Genomic DNA, 18177 nt, shown 5'->3' with positions numbered 1-18177 from the left:
GTCCCCTAAAGTTCTAAAATCTCAATTTCCATCCCCACAGCCCACCTATTTCTTTTCTTCTGTTCTCTTTTCTGCTTCTCCCAGCATCTCTCCCTACCTTTGGCCTGTTTCTCTGGGTGAGGAGTTAATTGGGCCCAGGTGCTCCTGCTTCTCGTAACCTGGGGTGTTACTGGCTTGGAGACTATCAGATTAGGTTGGATTATGTTGGATCTTTCTCCCATATGTAATCTGAGAATCTGGCTTGCATAGATCCTTTCCTGAGCAGACAGACAATGTTGGTGGATACATAGTCGGCAGGGGAGGGAGTAGAATCACAAACCCAGGGAGCAAGGTAAAAAGAAAGGGGCTCCATTACCTTGTTCTCAATATGTTATCAACTAGCCTGCTATTGAATAAAACAGCACGTAAATGCTCTTCAATTTCCCCACATAGAATCACAGAGTGTTAGAGCAGGGAGGGACCTCAGAACACTGTCAGTCAATCTGTCAGCAAGTGTTTATTAAGTGTGCCTGGCATGTAGGAAGCACCTAATAAATACTTGTTGACTGTGTGATAGATACTGAACTAAGTGCTGGGGATGGAAGAAAAAGCAAAAACAGGCCTCAAAGAATTTAATTCTATTAGGGGAGACAACACGTAAATAACCAGGTAGACTCAAGCAGCCAGGTGGCACAGCAGGTAGAGTGCCAGGCCTGGAGTCAAGAAGACCCGAGTTCAAATCCAGCCTCAGACACTTACTAGCTGTGTGACCCTGGGCAAGTCTCTTAACCCTGTTTGCCTCAGTTTCTTCATCTGTAAAATGAGCTGGAGAAGGGAATGGCAAACCATTCCAGTAACTTTGCCAGGAAAACCCCAAATGGGGTCAGAAAGGACAGTACTAACAAGATCTAAGTCATACATATACAGAATAGAAGGGAGGTAATCTCAGAAGGGCAGGAGCTGGGGAGGACCGGGAAAGGATTTCCGCAGAAGGCAGCATTTGAACTGAGACTTGAAGGAAGCTAGTGTGTAACTAAGAGAGTGGACAGGGCATTCCAGGCATGGGTGACAGCCAGCGCAAAGGCACAGAGGTGGGAGATAGAGGATCATGCCGAAGAATGGCACAAGTAGGCTGGTGTAGGTTGATTATCATATTCCTGGAGGAGAGCTCAGTAGACTCCACTGGCTCCCTATTATCTCAAATACAAGCAATCTCGCTGTTCCTCACACAAGGCACTCTGTCTTTTTTTTTTGGTTAGGCAATGGGGTTAAGTGATTTGCCCAAGGTCACACAGCTAGTAAGTGTTATGTTATCTGAGGCCAGATTTGAACTCAGATCCTCCTGAATCCAGGGCCAGTGCTCTATCCACTGTGCCCCAAAGCACTCTATCTTAAGACTGCAGGCATTTTCATTGGCTGCCCCCCAAGCATGGGATGCTTTCTCTCTTCATCTCTGCCTCCTGACCTCCCTGGCTCCCTTCAGGTCCCAGCTGCAATCTTGCCTTCTACAAGAAGGCTTTCTTGTCCCCCTTAATTCTAGTATTTTCCTTCTGTTGATTGTCTCCAACTGATCCCGTCTGGAGCTTGTTTGTACGTAAGTGTCTGAGTGTCGTCTCCTCCTTTAGACGGGGATTCTTGAGAGCAGAGATTTTTTTTTGGCCTTTCTTTGTGTCCACAAGGATTAGTGCCCAGAATTTAGGAAAAACTTAATAAATGCTTGTTGGTTGACTGAATGACCTTGGGCAAGCCACTTAACCTCTGTCTCTGTCAAATAAGTTAACGATAATGATCATCATCATAATATGTGCCAGGCATTGCGCTAAGCACTCTACAATTATTATTTCTTTTGATCTTCATAACAAGCTTGTGAGATAGGTGCCATTTTTATCCCCATTTTACAGATGAGGAAACTGAGGCAGACAGAGGTTAAGTGACTCACACAGTTAGTAAATGTCTGAGGCTAGATTTGAACTCAGGTTTTCCTGACTCAATGTCCATTTCACTACTTAGCTGTTTGGGTGTAATATAATATGTATAAAATCTTTTGAAAACCTGAAAGAGCTATATTAATGCTGGTTTTTCTTCTTATCTTTCTCCTCTTTTTCCTCTTCCTCCTTTTTTTCTTCTTTCTCCTTTTCCTCTTCTTTCTTTCTTCTTCCTCTTCCTTTCCTCTTTTTCTTCCTCCTCTTCCTCTTTTTCTTCCTTCTCCTCTTCCTCCTTTCCTCCTCTTCTTCCTCCCCTTCTCTTTTCCTTTCTTTCTCCTCCTCTTCCTCCTTTCTTCCTTCTTTTCCTCCCCTTCCTCCTTTTTCTTCTCCTTTTCTTTCTCCTCTTCCTCCTCTTTTTCTTCCTTCTCCCCTTTTTGTTACGTTGTCGTTAACTAAAATGAGGGTTTCAGTCTAGGCCTCTCCGAGCTCCCAGCTCTCTCTTCTCAGGTGCCTGGACCTGCTCTAATCCCACGACATAGGCTTTGCTCCATTGGCTCCATTCTGTAATTAGGCGCCCTCTTCTGGTCGTGCCTCCTCCCTACACCCTCGGTCGGTTGCTTCAGTGGCCCTACGCCTGCGCAGACGCAGGTTCTTCTGGTTAACTTCTCCGCCCCACCCCTCTGGCCCGGGGGGCGTGGCTTGCTAGTTTCCGTCACACCCGCTTCCGGCTCGGCTCAGCGTGCCACGTGACACCGTTTCGGGCGGAGCAAGATGGCGGCGCCCAGGAAAGCAGCGTGAAAGCGTTGCCGGGGGGAGCCCCGTCCGGACCAGGATCCCTTCAGTTGCCGAAGTGCGCAGCCTGTCGCCATGTCGCGACTTATCGTCAAGAACCTGCCGAGCGGGGTGAGCACAACTCCTGGGGTTTCCTTAGGGGATGTGGGAGGATTCGGGGTGCGGGGAGAGGCTCCCCCTTGTACCCTGCGTTCATTCCGGCCGTGGTGGCAGCGCCGTCCGCCTCCATCCGGGGTTTCTCAGGTCCATCACTGGACCCGTAGATCTGGGTTCGAAGCCCACCTTTGCCGCTTACTATCTGGGCAAGCCCCTTCCAGCTAGGATCTATGCACTTAACCTCCTTCGGCCTCAGTTTCCTTCTCTGTAAAATGAGGGGAGGGGGTTGAACTAGGGGGCCTCTGAGGTCCCTTCCAACTCCAAAGATTCCTTTTTCAGAGCCTCAGTTTCCTCTTCTATAAAACGGGGATGACAACATATTATCAACTTCTCCGTCGCCATGGTTTCCCGATGCCGCTTTGTAGCCTGGAGGTGACCCTGGGTACATAGTAGGCACTTAATACATGCTTGATGATTAGTCAATTACCCAACTTCTCCTAGCTAGTAAATAGCACATTCCGTGTTGTCTTAATTCCAAATTCAGTGCTTATGGTGTCCACTGCATCCTGCCTTTATCCTGTAGTGTAGACCATTGTAGTCTATTTGGGAAGAGTCTCACAGTGATACTTTCCTTTGTCTGTGATCATCTTCTGAGTCTGGTTATGATCTGGTAGAGGGAGTGCCCTCACTATTTGTGTCTGTTCCCCTAAAGAATATAAGCTCCTTGAAGTCAAGGATGGTTTTCCTTTTTGTGTTTCTGTGCCCCAGCATAACACAGTACCCAACACAGAATAAGTGCTGGCTGATTGGTTGATAGAAAATTACTGCTCTTGGAAATGCAGTAGCCTTAGGGTATTATAGAATTATTGTTACTTCCTCTCTCCCAGCCAAAGGACTCTGCATCTGAGATCGCAGCATCTAGAGCTAGGAGAGACTGTAGGAATCATTTGATCCAGTGCTATCATTTTATGCAGGAGGAAACTCCTGAGGCTGACTAACTGATTAGTCTGCTCCCGTCGGTATAGGGTGCAGCCCTGGTTGTCAGGAGGCTTGCCTGGGAATTTCAGTCCCAGCACTTTGGTTCCAATCTCCATCCCAGCCCAGTGACTGGGCTTTCATTCAGGACAGTGGTCCTCAATGCTCCTAACCTGTTGTACCATCTCTGGCATAGGAAAGTGTCTTCTGTACAGAAGACGGGGAAGAAGGACAGGGAGAGGAAAGATGAATTGCATGGTGAGGGAAATGTTTTTTATGCCTTTGAGGAGACATGAAGGGTGGCTCCTTTGACAGAATGGTGGTACTCCATTCCTGGTGCCTCAGAGGCTTCTTTTTCTCCCTTTTTGAGTAGTCTCTGGTGGTCTGAAAGCTACTTAGTTTAGTCTAAACCTTGGTCACCTCGGAGCACTTTCCAATGATAGTTTAAAACAGTAAAATAGATCTGGGCATTTCACAGACGTGAAGCGCACTGTATCATCTAAATAACCTGAGCATGAAGCAGGGTCGAGAGAGTTGGCCTCCTATGGACACATTTTGAAGTTACTGCACTTTCTGTATATCAGTGCAGCCTTCCCTAGATCTTCAGATTTTCAGATCTTTCCTAGAATTGTGGGTGACATTCCAGCCTTCTGTTACAAGACCTACCTCCTGCCTGCAAACCCTTACAAGAGCTCTCAGCTTTCTGAACATCTTGGGGCAAGGATGGTTCACAGGATCCTAGACCTTGACCCAGCAGGGACTTTAGAGGTCATCTGGTCCAATCCCTCACTTTACAAATGGGGAAACTGACCCAGCCCAGGCCATGTTGTTATGGATACTAGACTAAGTGGCGGAGCCAGGATTCGAATGTAGGTCCCAGAACTCCAAAGTCAGGGTTCTTTCTACTGTACCACACCCTGTCTGAGATAGCCTAGAGATCATATAAGCCAGGAGCTCTATGAATTTGGTTTTTAAAAATATTTTGGTAACTGTGTTTCAATAGAATTAGTTTCCTTTGTAATTGTGTGGGTTATTTTATGCATTTGGAAACATTCCGAGGAGGGGTCCATAGGCTTCATCAGTTTGCCAAAGAGTCCAGGACACAAAAAAGTTAAGAATCCCTGGGTTAGATCAACCTCATCATTTACAGAGGAGGAAGCTGAGACCCAGGGAAGGTGATTGATTTGCCCATGGCCACACACTGCTCCTGAGTGGCAGAGCTGAAACTCGGGTAGAAGGGCAGACTGTAAGAAATGTCCCTCTCCTCCTCAGCTAGAGCTTGACCCAGTGCTGGGCACGCTAGGCGTAGAGTTGGACTATCTGGGCTAATTGCTGGCTCTGATACTTAGCATCTGTGTGTCCTTGGGAGGAAAAAAAAATCACAACCTTCTCTGTAGCTTCAGCTCCTTCATCTTCAAGCTGGAGACCATAATGCTTGTCCATCCTTCCTCCCGGGAAGATTCGTAAGCTCTAAGACACCGAAGTGGTGGGTCAGTTGTAGTTTCTGGGAAGAGTTGCCATGTCTGTCTGGATTTGGGAATGTCAGGGGGCTGTGATGAGGAATACTGTTCACCTATGGACTCATTAAGAACACTGAGAAGGCTTTCATATGGCTATTTTCCTTTGTGCTTACAAAGGTGATAGCATGGTCATAAAGGGCATCCGTGACCTTCCTGATGCTTAGAGTCAGAGGAAAAACAATTCTGTCTCACAAATAAGAAATACTCAACATTGGCCTTGGATTTGGGGGGAAAGATTCGCTTTGATGAATCCACACCACTCCACTCAATTTCTAACACCAACCACCTCCATATTCCCTGGAAGTCTTGCCTCCTTTCCACACTTTGGTGGAATCTTACCATTTCTTCCATTGACTAGTTTTGTGGGGTGAGTAGGTGGTACCACAGTGGATAGAGTGCTGGGCATGGAGTTAGGAACATCCCAGTTCAAATGTCCTGGTTATTTACTAGCAAGGTGGCCCTGCGCAAGTCTTAACCCCTATTTGCCTTAGTTTTCTCATCTATAAAATGGGGATAATAATAGCACTGACCTCCCAAAGTTGTTATGAGGATCAAATAGTTATTGTAAGGCACTCAAACACTGGTACGTAGTAAGGTGATATAAATGTTAGCTATTATTTAATGGGGCATGAATTTTTTTTTAATATTTTAAATAAAAACCACATTGCTACAGCTCCCATTTCTTGCAGTGGCCCTGTGGGGTAGGGCATGCAGGTATCATCATTTTTGTGTCACAGCTGAGAAAAGTGAGTCTCAGAGAGGAGAAAAGACTAGCCCACAATCCCACAGCAAGTAAGTGTTAGACCCGTTACGCAAAGCCGTCCGGTCCAACAAGCAGTCCTACTGCATGCACAGGACTGGGGATGTAAAAGCAAAATGAAAAATGCTCCCTGTCTTCAAGGAGATCACATTCTCCTGGGGCATTACAGCTTGTCATCAGACAATGATTATTAGATCTGTTGTGTTCATTCATTTCAGTCATGTCTGACCCTTTGTGACCCCATTTGGGGTGTTCTGGCAGAGCTACTGGAGTGGTTTGCCATTTCCTTCTCCAGCTCGTTTTACAGATGGGGAAACTGAGGCAAACAAGGTGAAGTGACTTGCCCAGATTATTAGATCTAATGATTATTAGATTGTGAGCTCTTTGAGAGCAGGAAGTGTTATTTACTTTTCTTCCTATCCCCATTGCTTAACCCTTAATAAATGTTGATTGATTGATTGATTGCCAAATATATGCATAATGAGCTGAGAAGCAAGGGGCACAGGTAACTACTAGACCAGGAAGGGCTTCCTGATGGAGGTCAGGGCTAGAAAGGGCTTAAGAAGTCATCAAGTCCAGTCCTCCCATTTTGCAGATGAGGAAATTGAGTCCCACGGAAGGTCACAGTGTCAGACATGAGATTTTAATTTAGACTTACTGACTCCACAGCCAAGTGGTCTTTCTGCTGTAGTATACTTCCTCCCAGCCTTCCTTGGGAGCTGAGACTCGAGGGACGCTTGGGATTCTAAGAAGTGGAGGTGTGGAAAGACTGTCTTCCAGGCACAAAGGACAGATTTTTGTTGTTATTGAGTCATTTCAGTCGTGGCCGGCTCTCTGTGACCCCATTTGGGGTTTTTTTGACAGAGATCCTGGAGTGGTTTGCCATTTCCTTCTCCAACCCATTTTACAGTTGAGGAAACTGAGGCAAACAGGGTTAGCTAGCCTGTGTAAAAAACAGAAGTTAAGGATGAAATGCTGAGTAGTGGAACAGCAAGTTGGCCAAGATCATAGAGAGTGTGAAGGGGAATCGTGTGATAAGACCGTAGCCAAATGTGGAGGTTTTCAAATGCCTGTAGCCGGAGCTTGTTTTGTATCCTAGGAGAAAGAGGGGGCCACTCGGAACCTCTTGAGCTTGGGAGTAGTGTGTTCACGTGCGCTTTCAGAAGATTATTTTGGCGTTTGTGTGGAGGATAGATCAGAAAGGAGAGAGACTGAAAGCTGAGATTCCGATTAAGGGGTTGTTAACAATAATTTAAGGAAGAGGTGGTTAGGGCTGGAGGAACAGTGGACCGTGTGCGGGAGAGAAATGGACAGCTGGGAGTTACATTGGGGAGCGAGTGTGAACAAGGTTTGCCAGCTGATGGGCTCGCCAGGGCTGAAGGAGTGAAAACGGGCAAGGCAGGCTCTAAGGTTGGGAGCCCAGGAGACTGGAAGGCTGGTGGTGACCTTTCCAGAAATAGGGACGTTGGAAGGAAGGGCAAGCTTTGGGGGGAAGTTAATGCATCCTCTTTGGGGCATGTTTGATCTGCCTATATAAGACACGGGAGATGGCCAAAGGGAGATTCTGGACTGGAGCTTGGGGGACAGACTAAGCAAAGCCATGGGATGTGCGTACATATATGCATATGTATATTTACGTACGCATAAAAATATATGTATGTGCACATACGTGTATACCTGAGAAACATCTGTATAGAAATAATCATTGAACCTATAGGAACAGGTGAGGTCATCCAGAAAGAGGATTATAAAGAGAGGAGAAGAGAGCTTTGGGGGCTACCACAATTATAGGGTATAATAAGGATGTAGATCTAGCCATGGAGACTGAGGAGGAGATGTAAGATAGGTCAGGAAAGAACCAGGAGAGATCATTGTTAGAAAAGTGGAGGACCAAAAAAAAAAAAGAAAGAAAGAAAGAAAAAAAGAAAGGGGCAGCTTGGTGGTGCAGTGGATAGAACACCGGCCTTGGAGTCAGGAGGACCTGAGTTCAAATGTGGCCTCAGACACTACCTGTGTGACTCTGGGCAAGTCGTTTAACCCCAATTGCCTCACCAAAAAAAAAAAAAGAAAAGTGGAGGAGGGAGGGGATGGTCTCATGCGCTAAAGAGGTCATGAAGGATGAGCACTGAAAATAGTTTATAGATTGGGCAATTAGGAGATTAGGTGACCTAGGGAGGGCATTTTCACTTGAATGATGAGGTCAAAAGCCAGGTTACAAAGGGTAGAGTACTTGGAGAATAAAATTAAGGGGTGAGAAAGGATTATACTGGGAGAAGGAGAAAGAGAAAGGTAGAACGGGGTAAATTATCTCACATGAAACAAACAGGAAAAGGCTTTTACAGTGGAGGGGAAATGGGGGAAGGTGAGAGGGAATGAGTGAATCTTATTCTCATAGGATTTGGCTTAAGGAGGGAATAACATACATATTCAATAGGGTATAGAAATCTATCTTACCCTACAGGAAAATAGGGGGGGAAAAGGGACAAGAGAGCAGGGGGATGATAGAAGGGAGGGCAGATTGGGGGCGGGGGTAATCAGAAGCAAACACTTCTGAGGAGGTACAGGGTCAAAAGAGAGAATAGAATAAATGGGGGGGGCGGGATAGGATGAAGGGAAATATACTTAGTTTTTCACAACATGACTACTATGGAAATGTTTTGCATGACTACACATGTATAACCTGTATCTAGTTGCTTGCCTTTTCAATGAGGGTGGGTGGGGAGGGAGGAAGGGAGAAAATTTGGAACCCAAAGTTTTAAAAACACATGTTAAAAAAAATTGGTTTTACATGCAACTGGGAAATAAGAAATATAGGAAATGGGGTATAGAAATCTATCCTGCCCTATAGGAAAATAGAAGGGGATAAGAGAAGGGGAGAGATAGAAGGGAGGGCAGATTAGAGGAAGGGGTATACAGAAAGTGTACCATCTTGGGGTGGGGGGAGGGATGAGATGGGGAGAAAGTTTGGAACTCAAAATCTTGTGGAAGTGAATGTTGAAAACTGAAAAGAAATAAATTTTAAAAAATTAAAAAAAAAAAAAGACAGACATCCCAATCCCTCAGAGGTAGGCCCAAGAACCTTGAGGAAGAGATATATGTCTATGCTCTGTGAACCTGACTTGTTAGTGTCATTTGGAATTGGGATGAGGACCTCTAGAGTTCGTATAAAATACAAAAGGATTTTGTAATTCTGAAAGACATTTCTAAGGATAATAGATAGTACTTTCTCCCAGGGCTCCCAGCTTCCTAGAAGTAAAAATGTATATGAATATTAAAGCAATTCCTTTAAAAAACAAACAAAAAAAAAAACCAAAGGGTAGAGTAGGAAGTGGGAAGTGAGGAAGAGGAATCAATGAAGGTTTTTCTCTGGGAATTTGTCTATGAAAAGGAGGAAGGAGATGGAGAAAAGCTTCTGGGCATCCCAGGTTCCAGTGAAGGTCAAGGAAAGCTAGGCTTGGGCAGCAGGGAAGGGGGAGCCCGGTCAAGAGGCATTGAGGTTCAGAGGGAGAGAAAAGTGATGATCAAAGGTACGAGTGAGAGGATCACCTCTGGCAGGAGAGACTTGACTGCCTCTTCCTTGGAGTCTGAAGCAAAGGAAGAGATAATGGAGGATGGTGTGGAGGGATTTTGACTTATTGAAAGGGGGAGAGGGGAAGCTCCTGGCTGGTCACCTCTATTTTCTCTTTAAAGTAAGAGATGAAGCCCTCTGCTTTGAGCAGGAATGGGAAAGCATTGGGAAAGTGGGGGAGGCTTGAGAAGAGAAGGTTTGTGATGTGATGAGCATCATAGTCAATTCAGGAAGAATAAAAGGATTGCCAGGCAGCGGTGAGAGCCAGTAGAAAATACGCAGCATAAATGTGCAGTGGACTCATTTGACATGGACAGTAGAATGGCTTCTTCCATTGGTGTTCAGCAGCATGTGAACAAGCACAGGGAAGGCCCATGGTCAGGGTGACCCAGGCTTGTGGTCTGGCAAGGCCCAAGTGCCCATAGGACCAGGTGGGGAGGGGGATTAGAGAGTGGAGGACAGTAGACGGTTGGTTGGTTCACTCTGCAGTTCAGATTTGGAAGGGAGAAAAAGGAGGCCTGAGGAGACATGAGACAACTGAGTGGGCTGGGTAATAGGTCTCGGTTTATGAGGAATGAGGCAGTGGCCAAAATGGAAGGGTAAAAGGTTATGGTCGGAAAGAGGAGTTTCAGATTTCTGGCTCATGCAGGTAGAACAGATGTGGATCAAGGGTAGGGCTCTTGTTGTGTTCACGGCTCAGGCCAGGTAAAGGTGCGGGTCATCGGAGTCGAGAAGGTCACTGAAACGGGAGGCCAACGTATTTGCACGGCCACCGATGTGTATCAGTGTCCCCAAGTAAGAGGGGTGTGTGTTGGGGTGAAGAGGAAGGCTCTGAGTCAGGTGCTGAAGTCCTTGAGAAAGAAAGGAGAATGACCAGAGAACAGGGAGAGAGGAGAGGATTTGGAATTGGCAGCGAAGAGCCTGAGGGGTGCCTACTCCTCCTCCCACACTGGTGTGTCCGGGTTGGGAGGGAAGGAGGACCTGGGACTGGAGAGTGGCCAAGGGCAGCTTAGAGGCTTCTGCAGGAAAGGAGTGAGGGGGGAGGAGGTCAGCCCCTGTCTTGTGGTTCCAGACCCAGCACTCTCCCCATTAGACTATCCTGCCTTTCATCCCCTTGGTATCAAATGAAGAGAACACTGGAACTGGAAGCACATGCGATGGGCTTCAATCCCAGCCCTCTGGCCTGTTTCCTGCGTGGCCCCGAGCGAGTCGTTTCACCTGTGCTGGCTTCTGTTTCCGCATCCAAAAAATGAAGGCTTTGAAGTAGATGGTGTCTTGGGCCCTTCCAAATTATTTGCTCTTAGTCTGCCTCAGTTTCCTCAACTGTAAAATGGGGTCATAATAGCACCTGCCTCTCCGGGTTGTTGTGAAGATCAAAGAGATAATATTTATAAAATGCTTCGCACAGTACCTGGCGTATAGCAGGTGCTTAATAAATGCTTGTTCCCTTCCTGTTCCACTTAGACAAGGCTCAGCGTCTTTTTCTCTTGGAATAATAATATATGATAGGATGATGGTGTTAAATATTTTCCTGGAAAGTCTGAAATGTACTTTGTAGACTTTGTGTATATACTCCTGGTGGCTATTCTGGGCTGGAGGAGGAAGGATGGGGAAAACAAAAATTCTGATCAGTTCAACCTGCATTGATTAAGCAACTGTTCTATGCCAGGGATTGTTGTAGGGGCTAGAAATACAAAGATGCAACAGGCCCTGTCCCCAAGGAGCTTACACTGTAGGGAGCCAAAGTACCGTGTATAGAGATTATAAAAATGGAGTATACAAAGTATGTTTGGGGGCACACGGGTGATGGGATCCCTACAGTGTTTCACTGAATGTCAGGAGCAGGGTAGGACAATCTTGGTCCTTTTCCCATCCCCCACCATTTTCCTTGTCATAGGTCTTCCTCACTGAGGTAATGTGGCCCAATGGGTAGAGTGTCAGACTTGAAGTCAGGAAGCCCTGGGTTCTAATCTCACCTCCTGATGCTTACTAGCTGTGGGACTACGGGCAGGTGACTTAACCCCTCCGAGCCTCAGTTTCCTCATCTGTAAAATGAGAATGCTGTCTCACTCACCGGCTTGTCGTAGGTCTCCGAGGAGTCCTTGGGTGGAAAGCTTTTTGTGAACCATACACTGCTACCTCCATGTCAGCCTTTGTCTCCTCTGCTCCCGCAGATGAAGGAAGAGCGGTTCCGGCAGCTTTTCTCAGCCTTTGGCACCCTGACGGACTGCAGCCTCAAATTCACCAAGGATGGCAAGTTTCGCAAGTTTGGCTTCATCGGTTTCAAGTCTGCGGAGGAGGCGCAGAGTGCCCTGGACCACTTCCACAAGAGCTTCATCGACACTTCTCGGGTCATGGTGAGTTGGCCCCAGCTGCACGCGAGGCCTGTTTGCCATCTACTCTGCTGATTTCTCATTCTTCATCAGTCACTCCCGGACCACCATGGGCTCGCAGGGAAGTGGGCTTGGAGACCCTCTTTTAGGTGATTCCCGTATTGTTCACCTGAATGTCTGTGTCCTGGGCAGATTCCTTTATTCAGGAAACATTTATTTAGCCCCTCCTGTGTGCAGAGCTCCACGGGGAAGGTACAGTTTACCCAAGACAAAATCCCTGCCCTCTCGGAGCTTCCTGGAAGTCTCCAATCTCGGATCGTATTTTGTTCCATCCTTTCCTCTCCCTTCCGCCCCCAGGTTGTTTTCCCAGCTTTGTCTCGGTGTCCTCCCCAGGCTGCCATCGTGGGGAATCCTGGCAAGCTGCCTCTTCTGTGGAGGGATGCACTTTAAAGATCCCCTTTGTTTCCTTCTCTGTCCCTTAGGTGGAGTTCTGCAAGTCATTTGGAGACCCATCTAAGCCCCGAGCCTGGAGCAAACACTCCCAGAAAACCACCCAGCCAGGGAAACTCGAAGAAAGCCCAGTGGCCTCGGAAACTCAGAAGGTGAGGAGTGACTTCCTCCTCCCTGACATGTACTTAGAGTTCTCAGCACAGGACTGGCCAGGGCATCTGGGGAACACAGCCAAGACGATGGAGGGGCTTGAGACCGTGTTTCGTGGGAATCGGCTGAAGCAGCTGGGGATGTTTAGTCTGGGAAGAAAATCCTTGAGGGGAAAGAGAAAATTGTTAGCTTTGTTCCCTCGGGCCCCAGAGGGCAGAAGTAGGAGCAGTGGGTAGAAGGGAAAGCACACTGACCGTGGGAGCTGTCCTGGAGTGGCCCCCAACTGGAGGTCACTGTGTAGAGGCCAGATGACACCGTGGGTGTCTTGCAGAGGGACTCTTTTGGACATGGCTTAGAGTAGACTGTCACTGAGATCTGTCTCGGCTTTGGAATTTGGTGTTTCTGTGACTTCACGCTGCTCAGCTGGAAACCTCAGGAGGGCCCTGGGGCCCAGATCAGCAGCTACCAGGCAGAAGGTGAAGTGATTGGGGATAGAGGACAGGAATTCTCTGCACTTGGGATATTAGCCCAGTGTGAGGAGGCATAGGAACGTTACCACTGCCAGGCAGACTGGCCCCCACGTAAGGGAAGGGTATGTTGGGAAGAGGACCCAAATAGGTCTAAGTACCCCTGCTTCAGTGGCATTTAGGAATGGGAAGGTCCCAGAACAGGGCAGTCTAGACCAGCACCATCTACCAGATGTGGGTTGGGTGAAGCACTGACCGTTCCTTCTATTTTTAGGACAAAAAGAAGAAAAAGGCAACGGGAGAACTGGAAAAAGTGAGTGTGGGAAAGGCAAGGGGAGGGTGGGCATGTGTGTGAAAGGGGGGGAGGTAAAGGGGCATGGCAAGACAGGAAGTTGGCTCACAGGAGCCACAGAGCTGAGCGAGATCAGCTTCCTGGCACCTCCCTTGTGTGGTCCAGGGGGTAGAGCTCTAGCTTCCTTAATGGCCAGTTAAGTGACCTTCCTAGCCTTGGGGAGATGGACATCAGTCCACCTGAGTCGTTCGCCCATCTGTCTCCTCCATCCCAACAGCTGAAGAAAGATGCTGAGTTTCAGGAATTCCTGATGGTTCATCAGAAGCGAACACAGGTGGCCACTTGGGCAAATGATACCGTGGGAGTGGAACCAAAGAAAGGGAAGGCCAAGAGGGATGATGACTACCTGAACTTTGATTCTGACTCGGGGCAAGAGAGTGAAGAAGAAATAGATGATGAAGACTCTGAAAGTAAGCATGTGTGTGTGTGTGCGTGTGCGTGCGCGCGTGTGCCCGCGTGTGTGTGTGTATTTCTCTTTACATCCCTGCTGATGCTATCGAACACTCATCATCTTTTCAAAAAGGGCCCTGTGGCCTGGGAACCAAGGAAAGCCCCTTGTGAGCCCCCGGATCCTGCCTGGCATCATAGCATGGTTTGGTTAGGTTATTCAAAGAACCAAGGGAAGGCAGTTTCTTCATCTATAAGTCTTATTCTTGGTGGCTGCTGGGCCCCATTGGTTCCTGAGGACTAGTTGTCTGAAAGGTTTGGAAGGTCCTTGATGCCAAGCAGCTAGTAGAGCTCCATCTGGGGCAGTCTGCCCAATGGAGCCAGGAGACCTGGGGTGTAGGTTAAGCTCAGCCGAGGCAGCCAGGCAACCACTGCCCATCCCAGTGTCCCCATTCAGAAAATGAAAAGCTTGTATTGCATAAGTACTAAGGCCCCTCCCAGCCCTGACATCCTCTGTTCTGAGGCTTCTCCCAGCCCTGACATCCCCTATTCTGAGACTCCTCCTAGCTCTGACTTTCTCTGTTCTAAGCCTCCTCTCAGCCCTGACATTCCCTGTTCTAAGGCTCCTCCCAGCCGTGACATCCCCTGTTCTGAGGCCCCTCCCAGCCCTGACATCCCCTGTTCTAAGGGCCCTGCCAGCTCTCACATTCTCAGTCCTAATGAGCTCATTTTCCAGTCCTGACACAGCCTCTATTTTAAGTGTTCTCAGGTCCCTTCGAGCCCTGGGATTCTGCACTTCCCAGCCTTGCTTTCTCTCCTTAGTGGCCTCCAGCAGCATCCGTAGTACAAGTTAGGACCAGAAATCCTGCAGCTCCTGAGGGCCACAGGCAGGAATTGCACCCTGCTCTTCCAACTGGGACGTCCGTGGCTCTTCACATTGGACCCAAGTGGACGCTGACCGCAGGAGAAGAGTGCCTTTCGTGGTTGCTCATTTTGTCACCCAGAGCACCTCTGACTCTTTCTGCTCAGGGAGCAGTCTGACGAACCTTGGACTCTTCCAAAGATTGACTCGTGAAGAGGGTGGTAGAACATCCACAGGCTTGTAGATTTAGGGCTGGAAGGGCCCTTTGAGGTCATCACGTCCAACTCTCTCGTTTGAATGATGGAGATGGTAGAGCCCAGAGAGGTTTAGTTATGTGCCCAGAGTCACACAGCTAGTAAGATCATAGGCAGGATTCGAACTCAAGTCTTTTGACCCTAACTCTGGAACACTCTCCACCCCACCTCGATCCCTCTCTCCTTAACATGGGTTTCCTTTATTCTTTGAGCAGAGGAAAGCCCTGAGGCGAAGGCAGCAGAGCAGAAGGAACTTTCCGACATGGACTACTTGAAATCCAAGGTGGTGAGAGCGGATTCCTCGGAGGAGGAGGAGAGTGAAGATGAGATGATGGCATGTGAAGAGGAGGAGCAGCTGACACCGGGCCCCAGAGGCTCTGAGCGCCCCAGGGAGAAGGGGGACGCCACGGCTGGGGGCACGAGACCCGCGGCAGCCAAGGGAGAGGTGCGAGAGCCTTAGCGGGGGCATTTGCTGCCCTTCGGGTACAGCCGAGTGAGGAGAGGTCCTCAGAAATCGTGGGGGATTGTTTTTATTTTAGAGAGAGCTTAGAGATCAGGAAAACTGAGGCCTCTAAGAGGGACAGTGACTTGGCCAGGGTCATGTAGGAGCAGGGTTTGAACCCAGGTGCTCCAGGGCTTCAGCCCTTCCCCCCAGCTCAGAAGCCTCTGAAAGGGTCCCCCGTCCCCCCCGGGATAAACAGCCTCTGACCCCTTTTGGTCCCTCATGGCCCGAGTCCACCCAGGGTACCCGCTGCAGGAGAGCGTCTCCTCCGGGGGCTCCCAGCCTCCTCTATAGCCCAATCTCTTTTAGCCCCCACTGCTTTCTCCTTTTCATTTCCTTCCTTCTGTTCCCTCCCCTGGTCCCTCTTCTCCCCCTTCCCACCTTCTGTTCCTTCTCTTCCTTCCTTCTTTCCATTCTCTCCCTTTTGCCCCTGCCTCACTGTGTCCTACAGACTGTTCTTTTGCACTCTGTCCCATTTCCTTGTCCGCAGGGTCCATAATAAATCCCCAGATGGCCCTTTTCTGAAACCTGACCCAGTCCCTAAATTGAGAGTGGGAGCAGAGACATCATTGTAGTGTTGGCTGATGAGACCACCTCTACAGGTGGGCTCTGACCTCCTGGCCCTCTGTAGACTCGACCTGTCCCAGTCTGACCTTGCCCGTTGTGGCAACCAGCTTCCCCTTCTCTGGTGGGATTCATCTGGTCCTTGGACTCAACTCTCAGGGCATTCGTTTCATATTCTTCCCCTTTGTCATCTCTTGTGGCCATTCAGGTGATGAAGCTAGCCACCCACCCCGAGCCCGCCACTGCTTATACGGTAAAGCTGCGTGGAGCGCCGTTTAATGTCACTGAGGTGAGTGTTGTCTTGAGTCATGGTGGAGATGCTTTCAGGGCCACCCTCAAGACCCTTGCCATGAGCTGGGCACATTTGGGGAAGGTGGGACAAAGGGAACCTCTCCTGGTTGGTGAGCCCAAGGTGCATGTGGAGGGCTCAGGACTTGGTGGCACTCCATTGGAGGCCTCTGTGATGATCCTCATGGCGTGGGGGTGATCTTGAGCTCTTGGATGCTCTGCCAGGGGACAGCAAGCTCAGGTCATACCAATCTGGAAAGGTTTCAAATACAGCACCAGGGACAAACTCCTGTTTGCTGTCCTAGGGCTAGACTAGCTAAGCATCACCAGGCTGTTGTCCAGTAGGGAACGAGTTCTTTGGCCAAGGTGACCTGGGCATTATCACTTGGTGATTTGGCATCCAGGAGTGTAGAACCAGGGAACCAAGACAATTCCCCAAACTTAGAAGAGTTCCCATTTCGTTCACTTATTTTGAAATCATGGTTTGTGAAAGTCTAAGCCTTCCTCCAAGAGATCGCTGTGAAAGACACAGGGAGGGCACAAAAGTTCTGTCTTCTGACCATTTGGAAACCCAGTCCCATTGCCGGTGTTAGCTGGTGAGTCTTCACGTGGGCGTCCTGGCAGCAAAGTCCCCCTTGTCACCCATGGAACATGTGGGCTTTCATCAGATCTGATTTCAGAAGCCTGCCCCATAGATCGGCACGGTTTCAGCTTGCCTTCATTCCTCAGTCGAGTTGATCCCAAATTATTTTTTTTTCATCTTTTTTTTTCCTTCTCTTTCCAGCAAAATGTTAGAGAATTTCTGGTGCCCCTCAAGCCTGTGGCCATCCGCATTGTGAGAAATGCTCACGGAAACAAGACAGGTAATGGCTGGGAGGCTTTGGACTGTGGTCAGAGGCTGAACATAGAACAGTGAATGAGGGAATAGAAAAAATAAAACAAAACCCATTATCCACTCTTCTCTGTCTTTGAGTAAATCATTTAGGAGAGGAATTAGCTCCCCCCCACCCACCCCCGTCTTTCCTCACCCACCCAGACTCCCCTGAACAGAGCCACGCACCCACATTTTCACTGGTCTGAGGACCCACACTAGACCAGTGAGGAAACTCCCCCTGCCAGTGCAGGCTGGCACCTTCTCTACAGCCTACGATCTTGGGGAGCTGACCTGAGTGCTGAGAAATGGTCACACAGCACAGAGGTGGCTCTTGAAACCCTATCCTCCCAAGCATCCTTTGCAAGCATTCTCGTCCCCATTGTCAGATGAGGAAACTGAGGCTCAAGGAAGGGAGGGGACTTACCAAAGGTCACCCTTCCCCGAAGTGGCAGAGTTTGGGAGCTGAACTCAGATCCCCTGACTCCAGACCCAGGGCTTTGTGTCTCGTACTCCAGATAAAGAGATATTACCGAACTAGTCTCAGAAACTGCCAGAGATGAGCCCTTGAGCAGCCCTGGAGTTGGGACCTTCTCTGTTCTTGGCTTCCTCCCAGCATGGACCCTTATTTTGGGGAGAGGGGGTGGGGGCGTTTATAAACCCACGGCCTGATATCTGAATGGTCACCATGGGCACAGGAGAGGGATCGGGCCTGTTCTGTGCTCTCCTGGAGGCCAGAGCCAGGGGTCGTGGGGAAGTATGTAGAAGAGGCTGCTCTGGGCTCAGTGTCTGTCCCTGAACAATCGCACGGTCCTCTGGGCTCTGAGCCAGGGAACTAGAAAGCCGGCAGGGTGATTGTCAGAGCTGTGTCAGTGTAGACACACCCCAGTCTTGCTGCTTGTGTGAGAGGATGTGTAAGTATGTGTGTGCACATGTGTGTATGTGTTTGTATGTATCGGTGCATGTGGTATGTGCATGTGTGTATATGTTTGTATGGCTGTGTGTGTGCATGTGTGTATATGCTTGTATGTGCGCGTGTGTGGTGTGTACCTTGTGTTTATGTATGAGGATGTATGCAGTAT

The 18177-nt window shown here is 48.7% G+C and overlaps 1 protein-coding gene across 1 annotated transcript in view; it reads left to right on the top strand.

Annotated features, from left to right (window-relative positions):
• Nucleotides 1-2669: 2669 nt before the first annotated feature.
• Nucleotides 2670-18177, top strand: part of RBM19 (RNA binding motif protein 19) — a 41027-nt gene continuing 25519 nt past the window's right edge. Inside the window, exons 1-8 of the mRNA XM_027862144.1 lie at nucleotides 2670-2807; nucleotides 11790-11972; nucleotides 12431-12550; nucleotides 13290-13328; nucleotides 13585-13777; nucleotides 15086-15315; nucleotides 16145-16225; nucleotides 17009-17087. Coding sequence (XP_027717945.1) covers nucleotides 2772-2807; nucleotides 11790-11972; nucleotides 12431-12550; nucleotides 13290-13328; nucleotides 13585-13777; nucleotides 15086-15315; nucleotides 16145-16225; nucleotides 17009-17087 — 961 coding nt within the window. The 5' untranslated portion in view covers nucleotides 2670-2771. The remainder of the gene's footprint in view (nucleotides 2808-11789; nucleotides 11973-12430; nucleotides 12551-13289; nucleotides 13329-13584; nucleotides 13778-15085; nucleotides 15316-16144; nucleotides 16226-17008; nucleotides 17088-18177) is intronic.

This window comes from Vombatus ursinus, unplaced genomic scaffold, assembly GCF_900497805.2.
Source record: "Vombatus ursinus unplaced genomic scaffold, bare-nosed wombat genome assembly UNPS02001287.1, whole genome shotgun sequence".
NCBI classification, from domain to species: domain Eukaryota; kingdom Metazoa; phylum Chordata; class Mammalia; order Diprotodontia; family Vombatidae; genus Vombatus; species Vombatus ursinus.
This window is presented reverse-complemented; position numbering and strand designations above follow the sequence as displayed.